Below are 27,135 nucleotides of genomic sequence, written 5' to 3' on the forward strand. Positions count from 1 at the left end.
TGCTGCCCACCCCCCGCCCACCCCCAGCCTCACGGGGAGGATTTGTCCTGCTGCAATCTCTGCCGGAGAAGCAAAGACAATCTCTGGAACAGAATTAAGCAAAGACAGTGGCAGAAGGGCCGTGTCCCTCTGTTCAATGTAAGGTGGACTAGAGACTCTTCAGGTGTCCCACCGAGCACCAGGTGTTTTGGGAGCCAGTTCCTCCTCTCCAGTTTCGGAGGGGAGGGGCTGGGGGCGGTGGCAGAGGAGGCTGCTTGACTCCCGTCCTGCGACCTGCACGGTGCTCTGGGCCATCTCTTCTTTCTCCTGCCAGCCCTTGCAGGACCACCACCACAGCCAGTCTTCCCAGTTCAGCATTGTCTCTGGGACCATAACCTGCAGAAGGGGAGATGGGGATGACCCACACTCACCCTCCCCATCCTTCTTTCACGAGGGAGCCTGTGATGGGGGCGGGGGGCAGGATTGGCTCCAGGGCTGCGCAGCCTGGAAAAGAGGAAAACAGGTCAGTTGTCGAGAAAGGCAGGAGCTTTAATTAGCAGGACGATCTTTTTATGGAAGTCTGAGCTCAGCAAAGGGAGGGGGGGCGAGAGGAGGGGGGTATACATGGAAGAACGGAGAGAGGAACAAGGGTGGGGGAGGCAGAAATGAAAGCGGGGGGGGGGAGCCCTTAATTGTGGGGCCCCATTTTAAGCCAGACTATAGCAATGAGCTGCTCTTCCCCCTCCCTGCAGGTGGTGGTGACATGTTCCAGGAGAACCGGAACATTCAGAAACCTTCGGGTCCTCCAGATTGCCCGGATGGCTGCTCTCTGTGCGCTCCTGGCCACCCAGAGACCCTCCACCCGCGTTGCTCCAGCTGAGCCTCGGCTGCTGAGGGCTGTCAAAGCAGAGAGGCCCACCCCGTGCCTCCAGCACATCTCCGGGAGGAACCGAAGGAAGCCTGCGACCCCCCGACGGCCACCCTGCCAAGCGGACGAGGCTGGCTCCGGAACACGCCTGGGGGCAGCCATGGCTCCCCGCCTGGGCCCTGGGCAATGCCACCTTCAGCCCGGGTGGGCGTGGGTGGAGTGGCCCGGGAGCCTCCCTGGGCGAAGGCTGCCGGCAAAGCCTTGGTTCTGCCAGGCCGGAGAGCCGCCTGACCCCGCCGCCGGCTCCAGGCAGAAAGCCCTCGCTTGCTCGACGGCTCGCAAAGCCCGACCAGAAGAAGAGCGGAGCGGAGAAGCCGGGCCGGGGGCGCCCTTCGCCCGGCCCGACCCCGGCGCGCCCCTTCCTCTCGGCAGCGCGGCCCGGTCCCCGAACGGCGGCGGCGGCGGTCAGGAGGGCTCGGCGGCCTGGCAAAGCACCTCGGCGGCCCTTTCTGGGCTTCCTGCCCGGGGCGGCGGCCCGCCAAGCCGGCCGGGAGCCCAGCGAGGAGGGCTGGGCTGGGGCGGGGCGGGCCCTGAAGGCGCGGGAGGGGCGCGGAGCTGGAGGTCCAGCAAGGCGGAAGAGCCCGACGGCCAGCAGGTGAAGCGTGCCTGGCGAGCGGGAGGTAAGGCGGCCCTCGCCCTCCGGGGCCCCGCGCGGGAGGGCGCGCCGGCTGGGCCCCTCGGGGCCCGGCGGGGAGGGCCCGGGAGCTCTGGCCCCGCCGGGGGAGCGGCGGCGGCGGCGGCGGCGGCGGCAGCTTTTCCGAAGCGCGGCCGCTGCTCCTTCTCGGCAGCCTCCGCCTGCCGGGCGCGTCCGAGCCCCACCGCGGCCGGGGGGTTGCCCCCTGCGGCAGCGCCCCGAAGAAGCCCGTGGCAGAAGGACGAAGCGGGCGGCTTCTGCCGCACTCTCGGCTGGCCTTCCCGGGGGCCGCCGCGGCGCTTCTACCGGGGGAGGGGAAGGACGGGAAGGGGAGGGGGGGCTCCGGCCCGGACCCCCGCTCCGCCCCCCGGCTTAGGAGCACAAGCGGGAGCCGCTCGGGGAAGGGGGGGGGCTTTGCAAATGAGGCGGCCTGGCCTCGGGGAGACCCCCTCCCTCAACCCAGGGGGTCGGTGCTTGGCTTTGGGGGGCAAGAAAGAGGCCCCGAGCCCAGGGCAGGCAGCCGCCCCTTTCAGTGCTTGGGCCTCAGGCCTTTGGGGGATGAGTGATGAGGGAGGTGATGGAGGATGGATGCCACAGGAGGCAGGGCAGCGGGGGCCGTAGCACACGGAATGGTTAGAATCACAGAGTGCAAGGACTGAGGACATTAGAGACCATCTAGTCCAGCCCATGGCCCATAAGGAGAAGAGGGAAAGCCTTTCTCAGGCTTTCAGATGGACCATCAGCTGAGAGGCCTGTCCTCTGTCCCATTATCCTGTGCTTTTCTTCTGAAGCAGTTTCTTTTGAACCCGCATCCGGTTTCCTGCTGGGGCTGGGCATTGAAACTTTCCACTCGCTCCTTATTTATTTATTTATTCATCACATTTATGAAGTGACTCTGGCAGCAGAGTTTAACCATCATCATCCTGGCATCCTGAAAATTGCTCCACCGGTGAGGCTTCTTGGCACAATCACAGCCCTGGGTATGGATTATGGCATCTCCGCTTCTTCTCTCCAGGCCACGTCCACCCCCACCCCCACCCCGCCCAGTCCTAGCACTGCTTGGGACAGTTGACCACTTCCCCACACACTGGGATGGGGCAGGCGGTCATGGTGGGTGACCATTACTCACACAGGAGGTGACAGTGTAGGGCAGCATTGTGACCCCGGGCAGGTGAGCTGCTTTGCCCCACAGGCAGTCCAAGGGGCTGCTGCCCTCTCTGAGGCTGGCATAGCAGTGGCTCCTTCTGACCTCACAAAGGCTGGCTGCCCACCCCCCGCTTCTTAGGGGCCCGGGCCTCTCCAGAGCCACTCTGGGGCCTCAGCAGGTGCGTGGGTCTCTCCCCCTTGCGGAAGTCTAACAGCAACTGGCTTGGCTGAGATGGAAATGCCCCCCCCTCCCCCCAGGTCCTGGGCAGGGGGGGCTAGCTGCTCCCCTTGCAGAATGGGACCCCTCCCCGCACTTTGCAGCTGCTGCCTCCTCTGCCCAGGCCTCTTCGCTGGGGAAGGGGGGGCCCAGGAGGCCATGGCTGCAGGCAACTGCTCTGCCTGTGGGAGCAAGCGGGGCGTGGGGGCGGCTTTGCTTCATTCAGGGAAGTCCTGGCAATCAGGCCGAAAGTCCCGGTTGTGTAACCAGGAGCATTGCAGAATGGCAGCCTGGGGAGAGGCAGTTCCGGCTTCGGCTTCGGGGAATGGCAGGGTGGGGTTTGGCTGTGTGGAGGCAGAGCGGCTGGGGCTGCCTGCCAAAGGTCTGGTTTGGGGGCCCTTGACCAATTGTCCCTCCTGGCTTTCTGACCCCTGTGAGGCCCTTGAAGCCCTGGGGGAGGGGGGGAGCAGCCAAGGTCAGCCCCCAGGAGGAAGGCAGTGCTGAGAGCAGGCTGCAAGGACCAGCAATGTTTTTGCATACTTACCAAGTTGTGCAACCTCTTCTCAAACTCCTCCTGGAGCCCCTTTCAGGGCTGGTGGGGCTGCCCCCTTCCTGCCAAGGGCCCTCCTGCCACAGCCACCCCTCACTTCCATCTGTTTGGGTTTTGTTCTGGCTGTTCAGACCTTACAGAAGCCACTTCCCTGAATGAAAAGTTTGAGACCAAGATGGTGTGTGTGTGTGTGTGTGTGTGTGTCTTTCTCTGAAGTTCTTCCTTTTTCTTCTGAGTCATTAGAGCCCCCCCAGCACTTTCTTCCTCTTAGGGACCCTGGTGACACCACCCGGTTTGGCAGCCTTCTCCCGGGGCAAAGGAGATCTGGGCTAAGGGCCTGCTCTGGGTGGCAGCATTCCTGGCACAAGAGTGGCAGCCCTGCGAGGTAGGCCGGGCATGCCACCAAGGCCAACTGAGGGCTGTACCTCTCTCTCTCTCTCTCTCTCTCTCTCCCATCCGGTACTAGACCAGACCAAGATGGCGTTGCTTTGTGTCTTTCTCGTGCCCCCCCCGCTGTGCAGCTGACTCAGAGCTTCATTGTTTGACCTGTTTTGTAAATATTGTTGGGGGAGGGGTGGCGTTTAATTCCTGGAACAGGAAACAGATGCCTGTTTTCTGGGAATGCAGGCAAGGAGCCGGGGGGTGGGGGGATGACCAGGAGTGCGGAGCTCCTCTGGGCCGCTCCTGCTCCCCCCCCCCGCCCGGCAGGGCTGTTCCTCCAAGGGGCCGGCCAAGCACCCCAGCTTCCTTTTGGCCTCTCTCCTAGAGACATGGCTGCTCCTTCCTCAGCTCCTCCACCGTCTTACGAAGAATCGACCAGCACCAGTAATCCAGTGCCGTTTCCCTACCCGCCTGCAGGGGGAATTCCTGCGAAGGGGGCACCGGCCGCTTACCCAGCCCAGCCCCAGCCTCCGTTCCTAGCCCAGCCCTATGGCATGCAACCCCAGCCGGCCCCAGCGATACCTCCAGGTGAGTCCCAGCGGTGCCTGCAGGAGGCTGCCCGGGGGGAAGAGAGCTGGTCTTGGGGCATCGCAATGGGCACCCCGGAACCTCCCGCCTCTCCCTCTCTCTCCAGTGCCCCTACAAACTGTCTACATCCCGGGGCCCCTCATCTTCCTGGAGCACCCCATGCAAATCTGCTGCCCTGCCTGCAACCAGGTGATTGTGACCCGCATCTCGTACCAGCCCGGAGCTCTGGCCTGGCTCTCTTGTGGTGGCCTCGCCCTGCTGGGGTAAGTTGGTCCCATGGGAAGCAGGGCAGCCCCTCCTCCCCCCCCCGCACAGCTGGAAAGCAGCAGCCACACTCTGCCTTCTCCCGCAGGTGCTGGCTGGGCTGCTGCCTGATCCCCTTCTGCGTAGACGCCATGCAGGACGTCCAGCACTTCTGCCCCTGCTGCAACGCCTTCCTGGGCGTCCACAAGCGCCTCTGAGTGGGTCTGGGCCCCCGTGCCAGGAAGGCAAAGCCTCCTTCGCTTCGCCATGCGGGGCCCGTGCAGCCTCTCCTCAAGACTTTGGAGCAACACAGACCGCCTCTCGAGCCTTTGCCCCCAACCTCGGCCTGCCGCAGCCTGCACAGAGGCCCATGGGAGGAGCAAAACGACCCTGCGGAGGCTGCCCCTCTGGGCCCAGCCTCCTCTGCAGGGGGAGCTTGCGGCAGCACCTACAGAGGCTGATGGCAGGACACTTCCAGGGTTTGACCCAAGCCCTGCAGGGCTCCCACCCTTTGCCTCTGGGCACACGCCAAGTAATGGAGCCACCGATGTGGGCGGCAGGAGGGCCTGCTGCGATGCCAGGGCTGGGTGTTCCCTTCAGTCTCAGTGTTTGCCCCAGCCCTCCAAGGGGGAAGAGAGGCCCTGCGGCTGCCGTGGAAAGCACAGCGGGTGCTGCTGGCCCAGGGCAGCCTGACCGAGGCTCAGCTTTGTCCTCGGGGGCTCAAGGGGGCTTCCTGCGGCCAGGGAGCAGGGCCTTTGGTCCTGGGGATTAGTAGGGGGGGGGGGAGAGCAAAGTAGCTGGAGAGGGAGGCGAATCTCTGGAGCACTTTAAAGATGTTGGCTCTGCAAGTCCAACTTTATTCTGATTTGCTTCCAAACGTTAGTCCTGACTTTTTCAGCTTTTGAAATAAAACTGCCTTGCAAAAAGAAAGCGCTGCAGGCGACCCTAGTTTTTCCGAAGGGAGAGACCTGGCCCAGCCCACCTTGTCGTGGGGAAAAAGCGAGGCTGGCCAGCGCTCGGGGCGTCTGTGGGGCCAGGGCGCGCTTCAGGGAGGCAGTCGGACTGGGGCCAGGCAGCCTAGATCAGGGGCACCACTTCACCTTCAAAGCGACTGGTGGACATGTGGCTCCCGAGACCCCCAAGCCGCTTGGGAAGGAACAGAAAGGGTCGTGTTCCAACCCAAAACAATTTACTACAAAAATAGCAAAGAAAATTTTAGTCTGCTCAACTTTAGAGAAATTTATTTACAAAAATTAAATAATTATCTTCTATGAAAAGAGATGTCTAGGGTGTTTTCCCTTAAAAAACGGTCCACATTATTCAAACAAACGTTTCTAAACTCCCAAGCTGGCCGAGGGCCTTCCTTCACTTAACATGGGACAAGGCAATGCCGGAAGATATGCGAAGGCGCCTGGGGGGCATAGAAACTTCGCATTTTTCCATCATAACAGCATCTGACCTTCTGCAACTCCTGAACGAAAACTGTTAAAAACCTGAAAGGGCCCTTTCTGAAACTCCTGCAGCCGAACCTACAGCTTCTCTGGATCCTTTCTCCCACCACCAGAATAAGATAAAATACAGATTTTTGGGTGCAGATGGAAATTCCAGCAAGATTCAAGTCAGGGGAGCCCCTTCTGCGCTCCAAGCAGACATGCTCCCTGCCTCCAGCGAGGAGGAGGAGGAAGCAGCTGCTTTGCTGTCCGGGTGCCAGCTCTTGGTGCAAAACGGGAGCACAGGCAACTGCGGATCCCAGCAGATGCTGCCAGCTTGCCTGTGCTTTCCCTTGGGCCTGTGTGTGTGTGTGTGTGTGTGTGTGAGTGAAGGCCGGCTTCACCTGGTCAAACCAAGCCGGCATCTTTGGCCATGTTGCAGAAGATCCCTCCCCTCTCGATGAGGTCAGCAGGAGCCCCGCACTCCACGATTCGGCCTTTCTCCAGGACGATCACCCTAAATGGACAACAGCCCCGTCCATCACCCTCTTCCCTTCCCTCCACCACAAGGGCCACCCTGGGCCAACCCCTGCCAGCAGTCGATGCCCCCGCAGCCTTACCGCGTGTAGTCCATGATGGTGTTCAAGCGGTGCGCAATTGTCAGGACCGTGCAACCCTCAAACTGTGTCCGGATCGTCGACTGGATGAGGCTGTCCGTCTCAAGGTCTACCGCGGCGGTGGCTTCGTCCAAAACCAGGATTTTGGATTTCCGCAGCAGGGCCCGAGCGAGGCACACCAGCTGCCGCTGACCCACGCTTGAAGACAGAAAGGGTAACTTTGTTTCCTTGGAAACAAAGCAGGAATTTTGCAAACAGAGGCGATGGGCGTCCTTGTGCCCGTTTCCCAGTCACAGGCCGGAATAAGGTGCTCTGTGTGCACGTGTGTGTGTGTGTATCCAGAGCCTGCCTTCTGTTTATCTCAAAACTGACTTTTCACAGCTGCTCCTGAAAGGGTGGAGATGTTTGCCTGGATCTGTTGGACTTTGATAATTTCAGTCGCATTTTCCAGGCCCCTAGCAAAAACTGCCCGATTACAGCCCATATCAGAAATCAATTTCCTTGAGTACTTAAGACGTCCACTGCACCCTCCTTTTGCAAAAAGGCTGCAGCCAAAATGGGCAGCTCCCTTTTTTGCAATGAAAGAAAGAACAGGACCAGAAAAAAACAGAAAAAGATCCAGAGGGAAAAAGGAACAGCAAAGAAGAAAGAGAACTGAATATATTAAGGAAGAAGAAATGCGTTCTCTGTTATCCAACTGGAAGCATTAAATTGGTACAATATATAAAGACGATCTTGTGTCAGTTGGGTGTGTGATCCTCCATAACGACACAGTTACGAGAACACAACTATCTCTAAGGTCTCTGAGTCAGCCTGTCCTTGAGTTGGTGACTAAACAGGCGAACGCTGGAGGACTGCGCCCCTCCCCTCCCCCCAGGAAAGAGAACCAAGCAGGAAAACACCAGGCACTGTTTTACTCCTGGCGCTGTGCTGAGACAAGGCTGCTTTGCGGGGCGGAGCCGGGGCCACCTGCTTCTTCCCAGGTTCCCAAACAGCCAGAACCACACCTGGTTCTTAGGCCTGTGAATCAGTCCTGGAGGGAGAGCTGGGCTCACAGCCAGAGAGCAGCCAAAGCTGATCCAAAGCTGTGCAACGCCTGCAAAGCCAGCAGATGCTTCCTTGGCAGTGCCAGCGTAACGAGGGGCCGGCGGAGCCACAGTTTAGAGGCAAACAAGCTTCACGGAGCTCAGCATCATGTTCTTAAACACGTGCCTGACGTGCGCGCACCTTTGTGCGTGGTAAAAACTCTGGGGCTTTCGAAGCCTTGTTGCCTGCATACCTGAGGTTTTCTCCGCCCTCTGAACATTCGTGGAGGAGCTTATCAGGAAGGGAGGAGACGAAGACTTTCAGGTGAGCAAGCTCCAGCGACATCCAGACGTCGTCATCGGAGTACTGCTCGAAAGGGTCCAGGTTCATGCGCAGGGAGCCAGAAAACAGGATGGGATCCTAGGTGGGCAAGAGGAAGCGGGAAAGAGAACGGACCCTCCAGGACAGGTCACAGAAAGGGCCCCTCAGCCGCTTCGTGAGGCAGTTTCTCCCCCCTTCCTGGAACAGCCCTCCGGGTGGGAAGCTTAAAATCTCCAAAGGGCTTCAAAGCTACAAACGCACCACTGAGGTGGACCTGGGCGTTGCGTTTTCCATGGGCTCAAATCCAGGCTCTGCTTGCCTGCCTTCCCTCCCAGGGGATTCCCTTCAATGGGACTCCGGTTGGGGCGGCGGGGGGGGGCAGGAGAAGGGGCCTTGCAGAGAAGGTCAGGCCCCAAGGCAGCCCCTACTGACCTGCGGGATGATGGTGATCTTGAAGCGAAGGTCGTGCAGCCCGATTCTGGCGATGTTGACCCCGTCAATGAGGATCTCTCCTTCCGCTGCCTCTTTGATCCGAAACAAGCCCAGCATCAGGGAGGACTTGCCAGCCCCCGTCCGTCCGACGATGCCCACCTGCCGAGGCCGGAGAGCAGAGATGGGACGGCCTGCAGCCGAGGCAGAAACAGGGCCCCGCCTCCCAAGAGGAGCTGAGCCCATTTGGGGGGGTTGTGTGTGGGCAGCACCGGACGGACATTCAGGAAACCACCCCAACCTCTGCAGGCAGAGGCGGCTCTGCTGAGGGACCCTCGGTGGGGGCCACGGTCTCTGTACTGCTTCCCAGGTCCAGATGGGCATGGAAGGGGCTCCTGCCTTCTCCAGCTTCTCCCCCCGCCCCCAGGGCCAGCAAGCCTCTTCTCGGCCACCTTCCATCCTGCTTCCAACCACCAGCATTGCCGGGAACTCACTTTCTCCCCACCACGTATCACCACGGAGACGTCCCGCAGCACAGGGTCCATGTCGCCCCGGTAGCGCAGCCCATAGCCCCGGAACTCCACCCGCCCTTCCTGAGGCCAGCCGGGTGGGGCAGCCTCTCGCTCAGAGGTCCACTCGGCCTGCAAGAGGTGGGAAATTAGGCGCTCATGCGCCCCAGCCATTCCGCGGTTTGGGGACCTTCCAAGACCACCCACCGGCTCAACCCTTAGGCCCAGCCCCCCTGCCCAGCACTTGGGCCTCTCAAATGGACTAAGGCAAACCATGCCACCACTCTTGGCCACCGGAGGGCACTGTTGCTCTGCAAGTGGAGTGGCCTGGAAACTGGATGGGGCCCCTGTGGCCCCTTTGCCCTCTGATGGACAGGACCCAAGCTCAGGCAGGGGCATTCCGAAGCATTAACCAGGCGGAACCTTCTCGCTTAGGGGCAGTCTATCTTAAGTGAGAACATGAGAGGCGCAGGTCTTTCTTACGGGTGGACCACAGAATGGGGGGGTGGGGGGCGCGCATAGGATCTATTCTAGGAGGAGTTCAGGGGGCTGACCCCCACCCTCTCCAGGCTTTGGGGCCCAGCAACCCATCCCAACTGTGAGCAGAGACTGGCCTCCTTTTCCTTCTCCGAGTATTCCTTGACTCTTTCCACAGCCACAATGTTCGTCTCCATCTCGGAAGACATTCGGACCAGCCAGTTTAAGTAAGTAGTGATCTGCAAAGGAGGGGCGCACTGCTCAGGCCCGGAGGAATCGGAGCAGGAGGGCACCGTCTTGGAGGCAGCCGCCAGCAGGGACGGTGGGCCCGGATTTAAGGTGAACGCAGCCCACGAGAGGCTGCAGGGAAGGGCACCTGGCCCAAGGCAGGACTGGGTCTTAGGGGCCAGAAGAAGCAGGCTGCCCCTCTCCTGGCCAGCCAACCCCCTCTCGTGCGAGAGGCCACGGCCATCGCATCTATGCGATCCTAAAATCCCCCCTTTGACCGGAATCCCTCCCACGGCAGGATGCGTCTCACGCAGGGGCAGGGCTCAAACCCGCCAGGCCGCCCTGCAGCTGTCCCACCTGCAGCGAGTAGGAGATGGACAGGCCCACCAGACCCGGACTCAGGCTGTGGCGAGCGATGACAGCAAACAGGGCTGCGAAGAGGACGATGCAGTTGCCCACCGACTCCAGCCGGATGGCCAGCCACCTGCGCAGGCCAGGGAGGGCAGGGTTAAGGGTTAAAGGTTAAAGGCCAGGGAGGGCTTCCCGGTCCTCTCCCCAACAGGGTTACCGGTTGGCCACGATGCTCGGGTAGTAGGCCTTCTGGTTTTCATCCACTTTCAGGTCACTCTGCCTGATGAACCGTTTCTGCTCTCCAAAGGCTCGGATGACGCTGACGCCCAGGAGGGTCTCGTTGAAGTGTGAGTAGACCGGGGAGCGGCTGACCGACTCCAGGCGCTTCAGCTGGCGTGAGGTGGCAACGTAGAAGCGCTGCAGAGAAAGCACGAGAAGGGCTGGCGGTCAGAGGGGCCCCCAGAACCAGGAAGGGAGCCCCATGGAGGGCATGCGGGGCCCCTACCTGCACGAAGAAGTAGGTGAGTCCCAGGGGAGGGATAACCACGGCTGCAATTGGCGTGGCCAGCAGGATGATGACGCAGGCGCCCAGCACGTTGAAGAGCGAGCCCATGAACATCTTGATGACCTGCGGCAGGGTGGAGTCGATGGTGTCCATCTCCTTGGAGAAGCGGTTGACCAGGTTCCCGCTGGGGGTCTGCTCGAAGAAGCTCACCGGGCACCGCAGGACATTGTGCAGCAGGTCGAGGTGGAGACGGCGGGAAGCGAAGATGCCCCCCACGGAAACCGCCATGGAGTAGCCAAACACGGCCACACCTGCGGGGAGCGAGAGGCCAAAGGGAGCGTGGGCCTGGCTGGAGCCGCCCAGGAAGGCCCGCTCAGCCCTAACAAGGAGATCTGGGCCATGGGGGGCCCGAGAGCATTCTGGGAGGTCCCAAAGGCTGCCCGTGGTCGCCCATCCCAGCGGAAGAGGCTGCCTTGCCCGCTTCCCCTGCAGGGGATGCCTTTAAGGGCGCCAGCCAATGGGCCTCAGACCCCAACCACAGAAATACCCCATTCAGAGCAAGATACCAGCTTTGGGCCTCCAGCCACCCCAGAGCAGGGCAAGGGCCCCCAGACCCTCCTCGCTGGGCAGACTCTGAAGCACCCGGGGCAGAGAAGGGAGGAGGCGAGGGCAGCGCCCAGCCCATAGCAGCCTCCCCTCCATTCTTCCTCTCCACTCCCTTCCGCCTCACCCTCAGCAGACCCGGAAACTTTGGGGGTTCTGGGCCAGCCAAGTGCAGGATTCACAGCCAGGAAGAGTCCCCTCCCTCCCTCCCTCCCCAGGTGGGCTGCAGGCCAGGAGGAGAGAAAACCCGCCAGGGCCGCGGGGGGAAGGGGGGGAGGCAGACCTTGAGAGATCCCCAGGGCGCCATACACCCCCAGGCGCAGGCTGGTGTGCTGCTGCGTCCCGTTGAGGACGGGGTCGTCTGTCCACAGGCTGAGCCAGTAGTTGGAGGCCAGGGAAGCCACGTGGTTGCACAGGAAGAGGAGGAGGCTCAGGAAGGAGATGACCAGCCCAATGGCCCTCATGTACTCCCAGTAGACCGTCGTCTTCACCTGCGACACACAAGGCGGCCCTCAGAGGAGCCCAGGAATCTGCTGCCTCCACAAGGGGCCCCCTTTTCTCAGGTCGCAGGAGGCCCCCTGCTGCGGGTCCAGGCCCCCCGGATGGCCAGGGTGAGAGACGGTCCCAGCTCACACCGCCTCTCCTCCTTCTGGGTCTGCTCTCAAGCGGGGAGGCTTCCCCTGGCTGATCGGGGGACAGAGGCAACGGTGCCCTTTCCATAACTTCCCTTCCCTGGGGGGCGGGGCGGGGGCGAGGGAGTCCAGGCGGGCCGAGGGAGGGCAGCCAGGAATCGTTGCCGCTGGCCAGTTCACAGCCTCCCGGTGGGGAAAGGCAAACGGACACGACCTTGGCGGCCAGGAGTTAAGGCCCTGAACTCGACCCAGGCACCGGGGCTGGGGCCAGCTGGCCAACCTCCAGCCAGGAGCCTTTTCCAGAAGGAAAACAGCCAGTTCAACCCCCAGCCGCTTGCTGTGACCTCATTCAAGTGTGAAGTGCTTGTGATCAGCAGCTGGCTCTTTTTTTTTTGAAAGGAGAGGACAACGGCCACGTTATGGTTGACATAAAGACTGCTAAAGCACTTTGTCCCCGAACAAAGGAATGCATCTAATCTCTGAACTAATCCCCCAATAAAGGGACTGGCAGCCCTTCCAAGGCCGCCCAGGGATGCTAAGAGGGCCACTGGATCCCTCTCGGGCACATTCACGGAATCTGGGAGGGGATCCGCTCTGCCAAACTGCCTGAACTTTCTTTCTCACACTTCCCTCCCCGCTCCCTTCGGCCAGCCCTCGTCTTCCCCACTGAGGGTCTTTTCTGGGCAGAGGCTGCCATGGTCAGCCATACCCCAACGCCGAAGCCCTCTGCTGCCGGTCAGGGGAGCCAATTTTACTGGGCTAAACGGGAGCAAACTGGGGGCCCCCGGGTGGGTGGGCAGTGGCTGGGCCCTTACTTTCCCCGTCTGCGCAGTGTCCGCTTCGGTTAATTTCCAGGCGTTCTTCCCATCCGGTGCCGCCTGCGTCTGGGCCGGGGACTTCTCCGTGTCGCTGCTGTAGGTCGAGGAGAGGCTCAGGTGCCTGCAAGGCCCACATGCCCTGCCTGAACCGGGCGCTGTGTGGCTGCTCGGTGCCCCCTGTAGGTGCCCCCCTCCCCCAGCCACCCAAGACCTCCCACCATGTGGGCACCCCGTTGGCTCCGATCCAGGGCACCATGGCAGGCAAAGGCCACCGCTGGCAGGGCCTCCAAAAGAGCAGAGGCCGCTGGGATGCAGCCCTGGCCCACTGCAGGGGGGCCCTCACCCCTTCTGGCGGGGAAGATCCAGGCTGAGCAGGAATTCCCTCCCTGTGCTGGAAGAGTCTGCCTCCAGGACAGAAAACGGCCCCCTTCCTTCCCCCCCCCCCATGAGACCCCCTCGGCCAGCAACCGAAGGGCCCCAGGTGGGGTTGAGGCACCTGCTGATGCCAGGAAGGCAGCCAGGGCAGGGAGGGGGATCGTTCCTGGCCGCTCGCTTGCCCACCTCCTCACTTGGACCGAGTTTTCGCTGGCGAGGACCCCATTCTCCAGCAGCTTCTCTTCCTTTGTGACCAGACCGGGTGTCTCTGCAGGAATTCAAGAGAGGCAGACCGAGGGTTGGTGCAGGAAACGGAACAGCCAAGGTGAGAGAGAAGAGATTCCCGATTAAATCCGTGACTATCCAGGACTATCCTCGACTCTGGACAGGGAGGTTTGTTTCTCTGCAGGTCGTTAAGAACCGAGGCTATTAATTTCAATCGACTTGCTGAACAGCCGCTAAGAATTTGGGCAATTATTTTTCCCCTAGTAAAGAATACAAGCCATCAAAAATGTGTGGATTCTAATAACTTCTCTCCACCCTCCTCTGCTCAAAGTGCTTCTTCTCCAAAGGAGAAGGAGGAAAATGAACAAAGAAGAGGCGAAGGTGGTTTAAGCTGTTCCCGGTTGCCCCTTTTTAGCTATGCTGGCTTGTTTAAGGGGAGCAGAGTCTGCAAAGTGTAATTCAATCTGGCTGAGTTAAACAAGCGATTTCCAGAGTTCCCCTCATCCTTTCCACTTCCCACAATCAAGTAAACTTTTGTTAGCTTTGAAAACGCCCAATGAAGCAACTCTGTTCTCAGGGTATTAGATGACCCGGCCTTGTTTCTGCAGTGCCAGCTGGCAAGGCCAGAAGCTGTTTGTCCCCCAGAGCAACGATCTGGGCAATAACAGCCGGAGTCCTGGAGGCGCTGCAGAAACCTGGACGAGGGAGCCGCTCCAGCCCTTGACTGGCACCGAACCAGGCCCAAGAATGAGAAGCAACCCAAATTAGGTGTGGGAGCAGCCACACCAGTGGCGTCCCATGAGCCAGTCAGGGCTCTTGGCACCTTCAAGGCTTCAACTCCCAGAAGTCCCCAGTGGACACTTAAGAGGAGCCCAGTCTGAAAACGACGATTTAGGAAGAAGACCGATTTTGTTCCGACCCAATGTCTAACAACCAGAAGCTGAAAGCCCCTCCGGGGTTGGGCCTCTTCCCCTCTTCAGCCTCGGAGGCTGCAGGCTTAGGGCCCCCATTCACACCCAACATCGCGCAGCAACCGGCCAATCAGACAAGCCCAAATAACAAATGCCTGGTCAATAATCACTGAAAAAGGGCAGAGACAACAAACACACGAGCAGAGCCCCCCCCCCCCGCCAGCCACAGGAAGCACCCGAGAGGCAGGTAGAAGGGAACCTCCAGCTGTCAGCCACCCAGGGGATTCTGCCCACCCGCAACCTTTGCCCGGGCTCTTTCCCGTCTCAGCAACCCAAGAGGGCGCTAACAGGGCAAGGAAAGAAGGCCGCCCACGCAACAGTGGCCACATCCGCTCCTTGCCTCCGCCAGCCGCGTTGTGATCCACCCCGGCATACGTGTGCAGGAACTCCGCAAAGGCCCCGCCGTGCTTCAGCAGCTCTTGGTACGACCCCATCTCCGATATCTTGCCCTCGGACAGCACTACGATGGTGTCCATCAGCGGCAGGTAGCTGACCCCGTGCGTCACCAGGATCCGAGTCTGGGCAGGAAGGAAGAGGCCAAGCGGTTGGGGGTTGGGGGATGGAGGAAACGGCGGGCTTGCCGGGCCAGCTGAAGGCAACCGATGCAGCTGCCTATCAAAGGGCGAGGAGATCGGGGCCGGCCCCCGCCCCCGCCCCCCACTGCCCTTTGTGTCCCCGGAGGGCAAAAGTCCCCCCCCCCCGGCGTACTTTGTGTTTCAGGAGGCCCTTCGGCCCGATGACTTTGTCGAAAATGTGCTTCCCGACATGGGCATCCACGGCCGACAAGGGGTCATCCAGCAGGTAAATGTCCGTGTCGGCATAGACGGCTCGGGCCAGGCTGACCCTCTGCTTCTGGCCGCCTGACAGGTTCACCCCCTGCAGAAGAGAGCAGCGCCCTCAGGGCTGGGCAGGAGCCAGAGGCCACGGGGGCCCCACAGAAGAGGGCGGGGGGGGGGAGGAGGGCCTGAGCTCTGGGGTGGCGCCCATGGAGGCGGCCCCCTCCAGCACCTTCTCGCCAATCTCCGTCTGGTCTCCCGAAGGGAAAAGCTCCAAGTCAGGCAGCAGCGCACAGGCCTCGACCACCCGCTGGTAGTGCCTCCCGTCCAGCTCCCGCCCAAAGAGAATGTTCTCCATCAGGGTGGCGTTCTGGATCCAGGCCTGCTGGGGGACGAAAGCCACGGAGCCCTGCGGGAAGAGATTTCCCCCCCCCACTTGAATTTCCCTTGCCTGCCCCTCCCCCAGGACTCCCCTGGCTGTAGCCCACCACAGGCGGCACCCAGGGAAGGGAGGCCCCCTCTCCCGGCCAGCCCAGCCCAGGCGGGGGGAGGGCTGCGGTGGCCCAGGCGGCTCAGAGAGAGACGCCCCTTCCTCTGCCGGACCCTCCAAGGGCCCCCAAGCCCTCCCGCCCACCTCAGGGGCCCCGCCTGCCCCCGCACCCTGAGAGAGACGTGCCCCTCCTGCTTCTCCATTTCTCCCAGAAGAGCCGACAGGAGGGAGGACTTGCCACACCCGACCTGGCCCACCACAGCCACCAGGGAAGAATCCGGGATGGCCAAGTTGAGGCTGGAAGGAAAGGAATCGCCAGTTCAGCCTCGGCCCCCAGAAGGCCCAAATGGGGGGACCTCAGCAATGGCCAAGAGCCACCTCTGGGGCCCAGCTGGAGACCCACCAGCCCAAGCAACCAGGGGCAGCGGGCCCCAGCCAGGGCCTTACCTGTTCAGCACGGGGGGCTCCGTCCGTGACCAGCTGAAGGAGGCACCTTTCACGCTGACGCTGTTGCTGCCCGCTAGCCGGTGGCAAAAGGAAAAGGGCCCTTGAGCAGGACAGAGGTGGGGACCCCCTGGCCCCCCCAAGGGGTGCTTTTCTGCACTCCCCAGCCCCCCTCCACTGCAGGCCCCACAGCGCCCACCAGGCTGAACGTCACAAACTGGGAGCCCTGGGGAGGGTGCAGGTGTTGGGGGTTCCAATGAGCCCTGCTGAGTTTAATGGGGGGGGGGAGGGGATCTGGCAGCTGCTCTCGACACCGAGGGCCCCCTTGGCCGACAAGGCTCCGCTCACCGTTCCTGAGGTTGCCTCGGACGACGCTGTCGGGATCCAGCTCTTCATGGGACAGGAAGACCCGGAGACGCTTCAGGGACACGCTGGCCTGAGGGCCAACCCCAAGGGGGTGAGAGTGGGCAGGTGGCCCCGGGCCCTCCCCAGAGAGTGCCTGCCTCAAGGGCTGAGGAGACCGGGGGGGGCTCTGGAGGTCACCCCCTTGGAAGCAGGAGGCCAGCCGGCCCAACAAAGAACCCACCCAATTCCCAACTGCCCCCAGCGCTGCACCCGAGGGAAGGGCCCCCGACAGAAGACGGGCCTCTCCTGAGCGCTCTGCCCTGGGATTCTGGGGCCAGCAAGGAGGGGCCCCTGAGGGACTGTCGGGCCTCCCTCCTGCAGGGCTCTCTCTCTCCCCCGGAGACCCTCTTGGCTTGAAGGCGTGAAGCCCAAGGAGGACCCATCCTGCCTGGCTGGTTGAAGCTCCCGCTGAGCCCTGGCCAGACCTGCGACCCCCCGCCCCTCGCTGAGTCCCCCCCCCCGGACGGCAGCGCGAGAGAGCCTCACCTGCACCATGCTGCTGACGACCATCGGGAGGATGTTGAGGGGGAATCGGAGGATGTTGAAGAGCGCCAGGGACACGAAGGCCTTCTGGGCATCCAGGATGTTCTTCTCCGAAACGGACACATAAACGGCGAAGGTGGACAAAGCAACCTGGGGACAAGCAGGCCGGGCAGAGTCACGCACACACGCCCGGAGGGGCACCTGGCCAGGTGTGCAGCAGGGTGCAGGCGCAACCCCCCAAGGCCACGGGAGCCAGGAAGCCCCTCAAGGGCCCCCGAGAGACGCACCAGGAACGGGGCGCAGACCCAGGTGAAGGTGCCGATGGCCGCCAGGTAGGCCGACTTCTTGAGCACCTTCAGCTCCTCCTGCCGGATCTGCAGCACCTTCCGCTTGAAGGCCAGCTCCCAGGCGTAGAGCTTCAGCACGCGGATCCCGTTGAGGATCTCGTTCATCAGCTTGATGCGGCTGTCCTTGCTCTTCATGTGAGCCACCTGGAACCGGCCACGCAGGGAGCCCATCAGACCCCCCGCACAGGGGCCCAAATCCCGGACTGGCTGCAGCTTTGCAGCCTGGCCCACCATCCTCTGGCCACCTGGGACTCCGACTCCCATCAGCCCCACGCAGTGCCCATTTCCAGCACCTCCAAACAGCCCAGTCGGGGGGTGGGGGGGGGGCTGGGAGTTGAAGCCCAGCCACCTTCAAGGGGCCGAGAACCGTGGCCTGGAGAGGCCAAAGACTGTGGGGAGGGAGGCAGGCAGTGCCGCCTCCTGGGCTGTGGCCAATATGGGGAGAGATGGCAGCCCCTCCTACGGCCCTTCGAGCGCCCCGTCAGAGCCTCCTCCTCCTCCTCCTCCCACCTGGTAGGTCTTGGTCTTCATCGCTATCACGGCGTTCACAGGCACCAGGAGCAGCATGACCGCCACGCCAGCCAACACGGAGGGGCCCAGGTTCTGAGGAGACCATCGGAGGCTCGTCAGGCCTTGCGATCCAGAGAGGCCTCCTCGCAGGGAGCGAGCGGCGCCCCCCTCAGGCAGGGAGCTCCTTCCCGCAGGACCCAGGTGCGCTTCCTACCTGCCACAGCAGGTAGAGAGCCAGCATTACTTGGAAGGGGGCCGACCACACCATGTTGATGTACGTGGCCAGGTCCATGAAGCGCTGGGCATCCACCGACATCAGGTTGACGATCTCGCCCACCGTGGACGTCTTCCGTGCCGAATTGGTGATGACCAGGGCCTTGACAGGGAGGGAGCCCTGAGCATCGAGGGAGTCCCCACGCCAAGCATGAGCCCACCACAGGGAACACGGGAGCCGGGTGGGAGATCAGAGCTGGAGGCCCCATTAGCCACCACAAGCCTTTCGAAGGCAGCCTGGGGCTTATAGTCCCTGCGGTGGCTACGCCAAATTCCCTTGCTCTTTTTGGGGGGTGGGGGGTGGAATTGGGGCAAGCAAGTGACATTTCGTCCTAATTAAGTCCGTTTTCAAGACAGCTAACGTGAACCATCATTCAGGGCTTGAGTATCGTGGGATTTCCTCGGCTCCATCCCTGGGCCAGCCTAGAGGGGAGGGGGACACAGGGAGGCGGCACGACAGAGCCAGGATCACAAGCCAGGCCTTGCTCTGGGGAGGGGCAACCAGTTAGGGGCCGATCGAGCCCATCATGAGCCGCGGATGGGCGCGATGCCCACAGAGCCTCCCACCAAAGGTCCCCCAACACTTTGGCAGTTAATGAATGGCCAGATCTGCCCCCAGAAGCCACATCCACGAAGCGCCACCCCTGCCTGCGCCAGAGAAGGCGCCTTCCACAGCCAGTGCTGGCAGGGACACAGAGGGAAATGTCCCTCGGCCTCCGGGCTCACGAGGCTTCCTGTCCCGCCAGAGGAGCAGCTGCCCGTTCCTTCGGGGGGACAGTGGCGTCTCAGGCTGTGGCTGCAGCTCCCTGTCCCCGTGTCCAGCCAAGGACGGAGGCGCCTCCCCCCCCCCCAAGCAGAAAGCAGCCGCCTCGCCAGGGGGTCGTGCCCATCGTCCCCGCACCTTTCGGTAGATGGCCCCGATGACGGCCGTCTTGAGCCGCATCCCTGTCACAAAGCAGATGTGGAAGTACTGGTGCAGGACCAGTGTCTGCAGGCTGGCCGTGAAGAAGAGGAGGCCAGTGTAGAGGAAGCCCTGCCAGCTGGGGGCGCTCTTGTCGTTGACAAAGTTAATGAGCAACCTAGGGAGGAGAAGGTGGAGCTGCTGCAGGAAGGAACCCCAGGCCGGGCCCTGGGACTGGCCGGTCCAAACATCCCCCCGCCCGAGGCCAGGAGGCCGCAGGGCGCTGGGACGCCCGTGGAACAAAAGCAGAGACACCTGCCAGGTTCACAGCAGCAAAGGAAGCCCGACAGAAAACGGCCTGCAATTCAGGACATCAAAGGGCAGAGGAGTTGGTAGCCAGTAGCCAGGGGTTGGGGGAGGTTCCGTGGCTGGGCTCAGCCTCTTGACCTCCTGGGGTCAGGCTGCCCCCAGGAGGAGCCCCGGCAAGGGAGCAACGGAACAGTCAAGCCACCAACCGTGCGGTGAGGGGCAGGGGGGGCGTCTGGCACTCACTTCAAGAGCTCGGGCCCCGTGAACATCATGAGGTCGTGGGAGGCCTTGAAGAGGAAGCTCATCAGGAAGTAGGGGCCGAAGGTCTTGTAGAGCACCCGGAAGAGCGAGGGCTCCCGGCTCCTGGGGGGCAGCCCGAGGATCAGGGCCTCGGCCTCTTCCGCCACGTCCGAGCTGGAGCTGCTCCCTTGGGCCGGCTTCTTGGGCGAGTAGAGCAGGGGGCTGGGCAGCCTGCGGAGGCAGAAGGGTGCTAGCACAGAGGCCTCTTCAGGGCCCAAAGAGCTGCTCAGGTCACCCCAACCGGCTATCGGGTGGCGTGGGGACTCCCCCACGGGACCAGGACCCTCCAGCACCACCAGGCTCCTGGCCAGGAGACCACGGCCAGGACGAGAGTTGCGTCTCAAGGCCCCCCGGAGGCATCAGCCGGGGAAAGCAGCCGCAAGACTCTTTCTGCTCTGGGAGGAGAAGCCCCCCCCGCCCCCAGTTAGCGCTGGAAGACCCCGGGGGCTGCTGGTCATTGCCGACTCCACTGAAGGGCCCCAAAGCAAATGGCAGGCCGAGGCCAGAGTCACTCCCGCCTCCCGCCCGCCCGCCTCAGCCTCCTCCGTGGAAGGAGGGGTCCTAGAGAGAAGGCCACGAGCAAAGGCACTGGCGGGCCCTCCGAGGCCCCCGCCTGAGGTTTCCAAGCGGAGCCGAGGGCTCCCAGCCGCTGTGAGCAACACGCACTTCCTGGCCCAGGCGTACTCCCGGGCCCAGTGGGCAGCCAAGCCAGGCACCACCTCCTCCGACGTGTCTTCCTTGTTCAGAGACCACAGATCTTTGGCTTCCAGCGGCTGCCGGTACCCGTGAATCATCAGCCTGAGGGGAAGGGGAGGTTTCGGCCTCAGCATTACACAGAAGGGCTGCAAACTGGGCACTCTGCCCACCCCCAGCGAGGGCACCAGGCCCCTCTCGGAAAAACGGTATTGTGGCACCGCAAAACACCCCACAGGGCCCCCAAAGGGCTAGTCGGCTCAGCCGGGCTTCTTCAGCCTGGTGCCCTTCAGGTAAGTGGGACTACAACCCCCAGAATCCCCAGCCATCCTGACCCATGAGGAGGTGCAGTCCCCTCTCAGCTGGGGGGTTTCAGCCTGGAGACTCAAGAAGTTCATGTCTACAGAAATATCTGTCTTCTTACCCTGAGATCCACCAAAACGTGATCTTGGACAGGAAGGAAGCCCTGGACTCCGGGCAGGGATTCTGGGAGGGGGGGGGCAGAAAGGATTCAGCTGGTTATCGAGGGTCACCGGCTTCTAATGGCCCTCAGACAGCTGGGGGGCGGGGGGGGCAAGCACGAAGCAGGGCAGCTGCGTCCACATGGCCAGCTCAGCCAAGGCAAAGCCTCTCTCAGAGCCCCTTGAAAGCAGCGCCAGTTTTAGGGTTCAGCCCCTTCAACAGGATGGGAAAACCTCACTGGGTCACCTCCCGAAGCAGGAAGTTGGTGATCCCAACTTGGCTGCATACAAGGAAGAAGGGAACGTGCCTGTGGGAGCAAAGGCTGCCTGCAATGTGTTTATTGTCAGGGAATGATAACAGCAGAGTCCACCTTTAGCCAATTATCCAGCTCCCTCCTGGCTTTGCAGGTGCGCTGCAGCCACTGGAGTCACTGAGGCCTGAGTGGCCACCAGCTGCACCACACGCTAAAAATAGCCCATAAGTGGGAGCAGAATTAGGGGGTTCAAGGCCATAATCCAAGAGACGATGGAAAAAGCCTGCTGGCTTTTTGGAGCATTCCTAAGCACTGAAGCATTCGCCCTCCCTAAATACTCCGCAATGGGAAGAAGAGGAATCTCATTCGTAGCCATACAAAACATTATTTGCCCAAAAAGAACAACCTTTGCAAAACAAACAACTAACCCAAACCGTAGCCAACAATTGTAGCACAGGCTGGACATTCAAACAACCGAGGTTGGACAAACGGTTGCAAATAGATAACAGTTGTTTACATGCCATTGGGCGGAAGATTAAAAAGAGTTTCTCGTTAAGCACACACATTACTTAAATACCCAAGTATGACTCATTCGGCCAATTGCTGTGATAACACTTACCGGGCCATGAATGTTTTCAGAAAATAAGGGTGGCCGTTCCGGGAAACAGGACAGAATAAACTGAATTAGCACCAAAGCGAAGTAGATGTAGAAAGTGGTATAGCGAAAGGCGTCTACTTCCACATCCTGGGAAGGAAATCGAGGATGCCACAGTGAAGTTTGTGGAATTGCGAACATCAGCCCCTTTCTTCCCAATAAGAGAGTTCAGTGCTGTCCAAGAGGAAATTCTGGTTGAATCTGCCCGGGTGCTGAATTAATCGAGGGAACTCACCGCTACGAGATGCACATTGTGCTTGCCTGGTCTCAGAGTCTTTCGTTTTGAAAAACCCCACAGCAAAGTCTTCGAGTGATCACCACGGACGGATTCCCCCACCAGCTCTGGCTCAACCGCCGGCCACAGGGTGGGCGGAGTGGTCTTTCTTCCCAGAGGATGGGCCAGCTCAAAGGGAGGCTTGGGTTAGCCTCACGTGAAACCCCAAGGGGTCAATTTATGGCCTCTAAAGCCACAAGGCCCCTGAGCACTCCGCCCGCCATTAACCCCAGCCTCACTCATTCAACTGCCTCTCCAGCTCGCCAAGGATTCTGCTCACAAAAAGCTGGCGCTCACCGGGCACAAGGCGTGCATGGCTTTGGATCTGAACAGGACGACTGCGCACAGCAATGCAATCAGCCAGAAAAGGAGCATCACGCCTGAGGATTGGGCCCCTTTGATCCTCTCGTACTGTATCAAAAACGTGGCAAGCAGCTACAGACAGGGAAGTCAAAAGAACAGACTGTTACTGCCTATGGAGGCTCTCCCGGGATCACAGCTGCTCACTTTGCCCTGGAACAGGCCGGATCCAATATTTGCTTCCCGGCTCCTGTCCTGGGCATCACGGCCGCCGTCTGTGGTTACAAGGGAGAAAGTTTGATGGATAAAAATGCACCAAACCCAACAATCCCAGTTACTCTCACTCACCATTGTTATGCCCAAAATGGTAGGGCTAATTAGAAAAACCGGAGCTCGCTCAATGTGGTGATTTCTTTCCCAGAAAGAGTAGAAAAGGTCTGTCCAGCAGACGAGCCACAGGAAGAGGCCCAAGGCCTGCAAGGCAAGAGAGGCGTTTTTCAGGGGACAGAAAGGACACCAAGAGGCCAACAGAACTGCAGGGGAGCGAAGTCTGAAAAACTCGGAAAGGGGAAGCCTGCATTCAGATCAATCCTTCCCTGATTCCCCTGTGCCGCAACACAGTCTCCCAGCAGAGGCCTCCAGGGTGGGGGTGGGGTGGGGTGGGGGGGCCAAAGAAGCTCCTTCCAGCCCCCCCCCCTGCCCCCAGCACTAGGGTTCCCAAGGGAGAAGGGGCTTTCCGGCTGCAAAGGGCTGGCCCGGCCCAGACTCACCGTTTTGGCTTTGTTGAGGTGAGACATTTGGATGTAGCCCCGGTCATGGCGGCGGAGGTAGGCGAAGTAGATGGGGAAGCCCACCCAGAGGTAAAGGCAGGGGGTCCAGGCAAGGACGGTGTTCTGGAAGCAGGGGGTGAAGTCCGGGTGCTTCGTGTACCATGTCAGATTCCAGTCCTGCGGAAAAGCAGAGAGACCAGGTAGGGAAAGGAGGTGAGGCCATGTCCCTCGCTCACCTGGAGGACTCCGGTCGGGCATCGCTTTGCCTACCTTTTGGGGAGGGGGGTTAATGCGCCCCGAAGCAAGCAGCATTTCAATGACGCCCCTCCAGCTGGGAAGGCAAATCAGTTGGGCTCCAACCTCAGGGGGAAACTCCTGCGGCAGCCTTGAAGTCTGCCTTGTTCCAGGAGAACCCCAAACCTGCATGGGGGGCCCTGCCTGGAGGGCCTCGGGAGTCCCTCCTAGTTTCACTTCCAAAGGAAAACCCTGCCTGAACTAGCAAACTGCAGTTCACCCAATGCCCGGGTAATGCCACAGGTGCAAATCCTGCAGGGCCACCTCTTTCAGAGGGCCAGGTGGTGCCCCCCCCCCCCGCTACTCCACAGGAGGGGAAGGAAAAAGCTTGGGGGGAGGGGAAGGGGGGGGAGAATGCCTCCTTGTTTCCTCCTTCCTTTTCTTTGCAGCAATCCCAAAAATGCAGTAAGAAGATTAGCTCCGTCCTTTCTCTCCCTGGCCTCTCCAGAACCCCAGCAGGGAGATTATTAAGGGCTATTTTTAATTGTGAAAGGAGGGTGGCAACAGGGAAGCTACCTGAATGGCAAAAGATCCCACCAATTCAGGAACTGGCCAAGGGAAGAGGGGAGGCTGTCAAGGAAGCCTTATGAAAACCTCCCTCCGCCACACCCCAACCTTTTCCCCCTATTCCCCCTTTTCCCCCCTCCCCCCCATTGGTTTCTGCAAGAAAGGTTCCAGAACGTTTCTGGGTCAAGACATGGCTGCCCTGCGCACCGTTTCTGGAACCGCCCAGCAACCCAGTCAAGCGGTGGGGAAGGGGCCAAAATTGGACCACTCTTTGGGGGAAAGCCCTGGGCCATCCTGGGGGCCTGGCGTGACTCTTCATGCCGAGGCTGAGGCTGGTCGGAGGGCTGGCCAAAATGTCCTCAGGTGAAAGGGAAGGGGCTTTACAGGTAGGCAAGCAGAGAAGGGCGGAAGGGGAGTGCCAAGGAGCCTCGGCCCCACTGGGCTCTGGGCACAGGGTGAAGGGAAGCAGCGGCCTGCCAGGTCTCCTTTCTGGGAGCTCGGAGGAATCGACCAGAACCAGGAGAAAGTGCCTCATGTTGGCCGGCTTTCCGGGGATGACCTGAGGTGACTCGCTTGGCTTCCCAGCCGCCAAATTTAGCAAAGCCTTTTGCACTCAGCCGCTCCTCGCCCTACCCGGCTCCTGCTTCCAAGTTTAGGCCAAGATGAGTCAGGAGGCCACTGGCCCACTTGCTCCACCCACCCGGCCCAGAGCACCCACGGGAACTCCAGCAGCTTTCATGCCCCAACCTACAAACCCAAGCACAGCACGTTTCTCCCCCAGTGACCAAGCCGGGACCTGGCAGCACCGTTTGAGCGCCAACAGCTCCGCAGCTCTTCTGCGGGTCCCTCTCCCACTGAATAAGTGGAGAGCAACACCAGAGCTGCCCGGGACAAGCAAGGAAATCAAATCCTGCTGACTGCAGGGCCAAATGGGCACTGACCACCCGTGCCAACTTAGTTCCGTTTGCAAACGCCTCTGAGCTAAAGCCCCAAACAACCCAGGCCCACAGACTGGCTGTTTGGCCTGAAACCGTTTTACCTAAAATGCAGTAAACAAAAGTTGCTGGTGCTGTAATTCAACTCTGGTGAGCCGGAGCTACAATTTATTGTATTTTGCAGACAAAACAAATTTAGCTGTGAAAAACAGGCAGCAACGTCTGGCTAAACTTTTAAAGCAGTAGCAGATCTATGGGAAGCCTTTTCCCATATAGACAATGTGAGATTTTGTGCCGTTGAATAATACACACGCCTGCAAGTTGAGGACAGTTGATATTTCTGGATCAGTGATTATTTGACAACCAAGATCCTCTTTCTCTACTGCTTATTTTTAATACTGGGAGTTCACCTGCCACTCTGAAAGCTGCCCATCCTGCCAAGATTTCTCAGAATTCGGGCCTCAGAATGTGGCTGTTGTTCATTTTTTACACTGCAAAGCCAAGATTCTGCAATTGTTGGCACTCTTCAGAAGCACAAAAGTATTTGCCTGAATACTTAAAAAATGACACCGTTTTTCCAGGCGAGTCAGAAGGCAGGAAGCTCAATCATTAGGGTGAGGCGAAGCAAACCAAACACACTCGAAAACCTATTTTGTCTAGAAACCAACACCACGTTATGATCCCAGATTTCCACAAGGACTTAGCCTGCCGTATACAACAGGCTATTCTGTTCTGTCCCACAGCTGATAACTGGCTTTTTCCTGAAGAGAGGAAAGTGGGCGCAGCCTGACTCTCCTGGCTGGGGCCCGTCCCACTCCCAGGAAAGCCACTTGGCCAAGAAGGATCCTTCCCCACTCAGACGGGGATCTGGGAACAGAGGAAAACAGAGCGACTGCCATAAACAAACAGCGGGCACAATTCCCTGGCAACCATCTGCTCTCCCGCTTCAAGCAGAGGGAATCCTTGCAGGTCGAGGCCTGTGGCTAGATGCGCCACGTTCAACGCCCACAGCAATGGCTAACGGATGGGGTGGGGAAGCTGGGCATCGGGAGAGCCAGCAGGGTGGCTGGCAAGACGCAACAGGTTTGCTGGAGGGGGAAATATGCAGCAGTGCATTCTCCGAAGGTGAACACCGAGCAACTGGACACCCAAGCTTATATTGATCGCAGGGCTGCCTGCAAACCAAACAGTTGCTAACAGTCCTGGGCAGCTTAAAGGCCAACGTGCCGGGAAGCCAAGGAGTGTGGAGCCCCTGCGTTGCCTGCAGGAGGGTCCGGGCCTGGTGCCTGCACCTGGGCTAGAGGGCACCTTAGAAGCAGCAGCAGGGAGAAGCCCCCCCCCTTTCAGCCCCAGCCTCAGGGTGCCAAGCTCTGGCTTCATCACACGCAGCACCCCGGGTGCCTTGCCGGCCGAGAGCCGGACACCGAGGCCCGCCGAGAAAGGCGCCCTCCCTGGCAGAGCGGCCCTTGGAACCCGAGTGGGGCCCGAAAGTGGTTTTTCCGGCTCTTGCCGCGGCCTCGGGTGTCCGCCCGTCAAGCCTGCCCCTCTGCGGGGGCGGGAGGGCCGCGCTCAGCTCACCCGCGCAACCTCCCCGGGGGACACCCGCCGCCGGCCAAGGAGCGCGCCCGCCGGGCAAGTTCACGCGCGCCGAAGCGGAGCCCGGGAGCCCGAGCGCTGCCCCGTCGGCCGAGGCCAGACCGGGCGCGGCGGCAGATCCTGCCCGGGCCTCGGAGGATGGCGGGGCCGCCTCCCCTGCGCCCTCTCCGGGCAGGCGCTCCCGGGCGACCGAAGCATCCTTCGCGCCCGGAGCAAAACAAAGAGCCCGCGCAGCTCAGCCAGCCGCTGCAGCGCGACTCCCGCCCGGCGGCTCCCGGCGGTGGCCACGCGGCAGCCGGCCGGCTCCCGGGATCTCGCTGCGCGGCCCGCTCTCGCGGCCGGAGCCCGCCAGGACCCCCGCCCGGGACTCTTACCCAGAAGGGCCTGTCGCAGAGCCAGCGGGCGCCATGGAGCCGCTGCCCGGGAGGCGGAGGCGGCGGCGGGGGCAGGCGCGGCTCCGGGCCCCTCCGCACAGCCGGCAGCGCAGCAGATGGTCGGCGGAGGCAGGAAGGGGCGGAGCGGCGGCGCCGGGGGCGGGCGCTGCCTGGGCGGGGTGGGGATGCCCGGCAGACGGAGGGGGCGCGGGAAGCCCGCTCGGCCCGCTGCTTCTTCCCGGGGCCTCCCCGGCCAGCGTCCCGCCCGCGACCCCCGCCGGCCAGGGGCGTCCACGGACAGCGCGGGTCCCCCGTCCCCGTAGGAGGCTGCGCGGGGCGGGGAGGGGCAGGGCGGGGGAAGCGCGATCCCGGCGGCGGCGGCGGCGGCAGAAGCCGCTTCGCCTGCGGGGGGAGCGCCCGGGAGGGAACCGCCGGATGCACCGCCCCCCACCCCCGGCTGAAGCGAAGCCTCCCCGGCCGCGGTCCCCACGCAGGGGGCGTCTCGCAGGACCACGATGAGTCCAGGCGGGGCCGCCAGAGGGCGCCGGCGAGCGGGCGAGCTCGGCCGCGTTGACTCAGCATCCCTCCCCCCGCCCCCGGT

The 27,135-nt window shown here is 61.4% G+C and overlaps 2 protein-coding genes across 6 annotated transcripts; one reads left to right on the forward strand and one right to left on the reverse strand.

Moving 5' to 3' along the window:
• The first annotated feature begins 1,436 nt into the window (after positions 1 to 1,436).
• Positions 1,437 to 5,943, forward strand: LITAF (lipopolysaccharide induced TNF factor). 5 transcript variants are annotated; one of them, XM_087912767.1, is made up of 4 exons: positions 1,437 to 1,527; positions 4,223 to 4,423; positions 4,530 to 4,686; positions 4,776 to 5,943. In XM_087912767.1, exons 2-4 carry the CDS (start codon positions 4,225 to 4,227, stop codon positions 4,882 to 4,884), a joined length of 465 nt encoding a protein of 154 aa, XP_087768893.1. In that variant the 5' UTR covers positions 1,437 to 1,527; positions 4,223 to 4,224; the 3' UTR covers positions 4,885 to 5,943. The 5 variants fall into 5 exon arrangements, with proteins under 5 accessions (XP_087768893.1, XP_026560250.1, XP_087768889.1 ...); XM_026704465.2 differs by lacking the exon at positions 1,437 to 1,527 and adding an exon at positions 2,422 to 2,490 and having other exon boundaries at positions 4,221 to 4,423; XM_087912763.1 differs by lacking the exon at positions 1,437 to 1,527 and adding an exon at positions 2,437 to 2,521 and having other exon boundaries at positions 4,221 to 4,423.
• On the reverse strand, positions 5,891 to 27,116 carry LOC113438871 (multidrug resistance-associated protein 1-like). The gene is made up of 31 exons (XM_026704459.2): positions 26,535 to 27,116; positions 22,829 to 23,005; positions 22,407 to 22,532; positions 22,056 to 22,193; positions 21,449 to 21,574; positions 20,539 to 20,600; positions 20,088 to 20,219; positions 19,365 to 19,592; positions 18,813 to 18,990; positions 17,853 to 18,014; positions 17,639 to 17,731; positions 17,069 to 17,272; positions 16,785 to 16,931; positions 16,242 to 16,329; positions 15,897 to 15,969; positions 15,620 to 15,746; positions 15,192 to 15,368; positions 14,892 to 15,059; positions 14,524 to 14,701; positions 13,174 to 13,255; positions 12,610 to 12,706; positions 11,446 to 11,653; positions 10,560 to 10,870; positions 10,272 to 10,471; positions 10,061 to 10,187; positions 9,613 to 9,714; positions 8,984 to 9,130; positions 8,493 to 8,651; positions 7,993 to 8,159; positions 6,717 to 6,911; positions 5,891 to 6,613 (listed from the first exon to the last, which is right to left on the reverse strand). The coding sequence occupies exons 1-31, from the start codon at positions 27,114 to 27,116 to the stop codon at positions 6,505 to 6,507; spliced, it is 5,070 nt and encodes a 1,689-aa protein (XP_026560244.2). The 3' UTR covers positions 5,891 to 6,504.
• Positions 27,117 to 27,135: the final 19 nt, after the last annotated feature.

The sequence above is a fragment of the Pseudonaja textilis genome, chromosome 14 (assembly GCF_049901715.1).
Source record: "Pseudonaja textilis isolate UNSWEBS1 chromosome 14, rPseTex1.2, whole genome shotgun sequence".
Classification (NCBI taxonomy): Eukaryota; Metazoa; Chordata; class Lepidosauria; order Squamata; family Elapidae; genus Pseudonaja; species Pseudonaja textilis.